General features: G+C 41.7%; 1 protein-coding gene across 1 annotated transcript; it reads left to right on the forward strand.

Moving 5' to 3' along the window:
• The first annotated feature begins 790 nt into the window (after positions 1 to 790).
• LOC117508659 (protein FAM181B) lies at positions 791 to 2,555 on the forward strand. Its single transcript, XM_034168461.1, has one exon. It carries the CDS (start codon positions 939 to 941, stop codon positions 1,899 to 1,901), a length of 963 nt encoding a protein of 320 aa, XP_034024352.1. The 5' UTR covers positions 791 to 938; the 3' UTR covers positions 1,902 to 2,555.
• The last annotated feature ends 904 nt before the right edge of the window (positions 2,556 to 3,459 follow it).

Here is a 3,459-nt window from a genome sequence, read left to right on the forward strand (position 1 = left end):
TTATTGAGACCCATTTCACGAAGGGGCTGTGAGGTGCAATTTAATGAATCTCTGGCACAAAGCTCCCTTTCACTGCCGGGCGAAGAATAGAGGCTATTTAGACCCTTTAGGGCTTTATGTCAAAGGCAGCCCATAATAGTTGTCAGGCCAGAGCAGAAATTCCCACTGGCCTGGGAATGCACTAAAAATCAACTTTTGCCATGAGCAGATTAAGACACAAGTAAGCAGTTGGGTTCTTCTAAATAGTGGCATCTGTTTGGTTACGAAGATTTTCCCACAGAACCGAAGCCTTTGTCGTTACTGTAAACTGGAGCCTTGATTTGGTTGTTGGAATTTTTCCCATGCAAAACAAAAAAATCTGCCATCTAAACTCTAATCTGTCACAAATAATGGTTTTAAATGTTCTAAAAGCAATCAGGAACAATGATAACATTAACACAGGATAGGCTTTGTATTTACTTGGGTTTGTTTTGGTCAACAGTATTGTTTGCAGTATGAGATGAATGCCGTCAGTATTAAAAAGTCTGGTGTGCTCACAGTTACTGTAATATCCTCCACTTCCACTGCAGTAGTTTTGCTTCACAGCTCTCAAACCTCAGAGGGAAGAGTTCTAACTGAGGTTATTGTCTTCAACTCAGCAGGGAATTTCAGTCACAAATCCGTCTTAGATGCAGGTGGTTAGGCACAAGCAAAGAGTTAAGTCTTGCAGCCCTGTTGCCCCTCCTTTTTGATGTCCTGACATCATTAGGCCAGCCCCCCGAAACATCTTGCTGCTTTCCTCACTGCCCGTCACTTCTTCTCAGCGATGTTTGGAGGAACTTCATGAGCAGAGTGAAGTGTTTGTAAGAGGAAAGCAAAGACATGGTCTGAAGAAACTTTGGCTTTGGGGATCACAGCAGATGCCACAGGCGTAGCCCCCCCCCAGACTCAACAGAGTAATGGCTGTTCAGACTGCAATCATGAACTCTCAGTTCATGAATTTCTGCTTCCCTGGGTCTGTGATGGAGTACGACATGGAGAAAAGTCCAGATGGGTGTCTTCTGGGTGAGGCAGAAAATGACGAGGACTACAAAGAGACCACTAGGGACTTGTTGAGCTTCATAGACTCGGCCTCAAGCAATATCAAGCTGGCTCTGGACAAGCCCGTCAAATCCAAGAGGAAAGTCAACCACCGGAAATATCTACAGAAGCAGATCAAGCGGTGCACTGGTATTATCGCAACAGGTAACACAGCAGACGCTCCGATAAAAGGACCCAGTTCCGCTGGTGCTCAGATCAACCCTTTACAGAGCAAAACTCTCCCGAAGCGTGAAGGCGTTCAGGCAAATCTACAGAGCAAGAGCCTGGCAGCTCTTTTTAACCCCGTAAAGGATATTCGGGGTGAAAAAACCAAGAAGCCGCCCCTGAGGCATCGCAATCTTCCACCTTCCTTCTTCACCGAGCCTGCCATCTGCTCCAAGGTCAGCTCTACATCCGGGATGACCCTGAAGGACCTTGAACGGGGCAGTCCAGAGGCCGCAGAGTTCTTTGAGCTCTTGGGGCCTGATTACAGTAACATGGTGAGTGAACAGGACCTTTATCAAAGTGTGCCTGTCCGGGTGCAGCCAGAAATGGGAGGCCTGGATCCTGCTTCCTATGACGCTCAACATTTAGTTGGTGGCCTCCTCTACACCGAGCCATGGACTACCTTCTCTGGACCCTCTAAAAAACTAGGGGACAGCCTACGTACAAGTGCAGCTCAGCCACCTGTCTACTGTCAGTCCGAGACCACCTCAGGGGCCGCAGAGGACAACACTGTGTGCAGTTTGGCTTTTCCCAATTTCTTCATGGACTGCTCCGTTCCTCAGGTCACTTATGATTTAAGCGCTGGTTTCAACAGAACTAATTACTCATCGATATGAGAAAAGGGCTATTTTGTTGTTATATAGCTTATAAACGTGATACAATGAATTTAACAGTAGTGCCAGAGATTGTACAGATGTATATGTATGGCATATGCAAATAATATTTTAGTTGATTTTGTTGATTTTGTACCATCCCTGCTGTAGTGTGTCACACAGACTAACCCCAGAGCAATAAAAAGTACACCTCGATTTTATTTCCTAAAAAAACATGAAATGTCTGCAAAATAAAAGAAGTTGTTTTCAAAATTGCACTCTTATGTTTACAACTGTTCTGTTTTAAGTAACATTGCACCTGTTTGTCTATGCACATTTTCCCATCACTTTCATAGTCGCCACAAAGAAGATGTGCTGTAAAATTGTCGATTATCATCCGCATGTCATCAAATATAACACATATTTCAAATTTATTTGTTATATTTGACAGAACAAGCTGCAAACAGACTCTTGGTGAGGCTCCAGTTATTAACAGCTCTGTGAAGTTTCTTTTTTTTTTTAAGTGATTGCAACAGAGTGTGATGTAATGATTGCTGCACAGCAATTTACAGCTCAGAAATGATTTTCAGAATTTACCAGTTATGTGTTTTTTGTGAAAAGGCCTTTATTGAATCTAGCTGTTGTGAGACAAAATAAAGCTGGTCTTTATTACCGTGACAGCGTCTGTTTGGGTGTTCACAGGTAATAATCGTGTTTAGTCGGGTGTGAGTGACACCTTGCGAGTACGATGGGGTACAAAGTGAAAACAATACATGATACATGGTATATAATTAAAATATATGTGCAACACCTAAGAGGAATTTTCATGTAATCATACATGTACATATCATATTTGCAAGGGCGCAATTTAGAACTAGAAATTGGGGGGGACAAATTGTGAGGCCCGCAGGGCCGAAGCCCATAGGCCGGGGGTCTGGGGGCTGCTTTAGGCCCCCTGAAGCCAGCGGTTTCTAGATAAGCTCAGATGCATTCTGAGCATCCAAAACAGTAATTTTAATGTTTTGAGAAGACCATAAAGTGGACACCATTTGACTTATACAATTTGAAACTGTGGCTATAAGTACTTTATTCTGAGAATAACCAGCATTGATTTTATTAACATCCTGGTGTAAATAAGGCATCACCACATGTGTAGAACTCAAAAAGAATGATAGGTTGAGTTCTCATTAAAAAAAACAACTGCAATGTGGTAAAATGTATTCATAAATATGAAAGAACAAGCTCTTAATAATTATTAACTATCGCATAGTGTATTTTTTTTTCTCAAGATTTGTTTTTGCATAAGTTTGAAAAACAACAGATCATAAGTTTAGGATAAATTACTTATCATGAATTTAATTTTCAAAGTGGCACTAATGACAACACTCATACTGAACATAATTTCGCTTGCATAGACTGATTTTGGAGATCAAGCAATAATTGCAGATAGCTTTTCTGATTTCCTTTTCTAACTTTCAGAATTTAGTAAATTAGCATATGGTCCATTGATACTTATGTGTAGACACTAGTGCCTAGACGCAACTATTTTTGGTTTCAAATCTGGGCAAATGCAGTCCCAGAA

This window comes from Thalassophryne amazonica, chromosome 4 (assembly GCF_902500255.1).
Source record: "Thalassophryne amazonica chromosome 4, fThaAma1.1, whole genome shotgun sequence".
NCBI lineage: Eukaryota > Metazoa > Chordata > Actinopteri > Batrachoidiformes > Batrachoididae > Thalassophryne > Thalassophryne amazonica.

Excerpts from the sequence above, each read along its gene's own strand:
- LOC117508659 (XM_034168461.1), top strand. The coding sequence starts at position 939 with ATGGCTGTTCAGACTGCAATCATGAACTCTCAGTTCATGAATTTCTGC.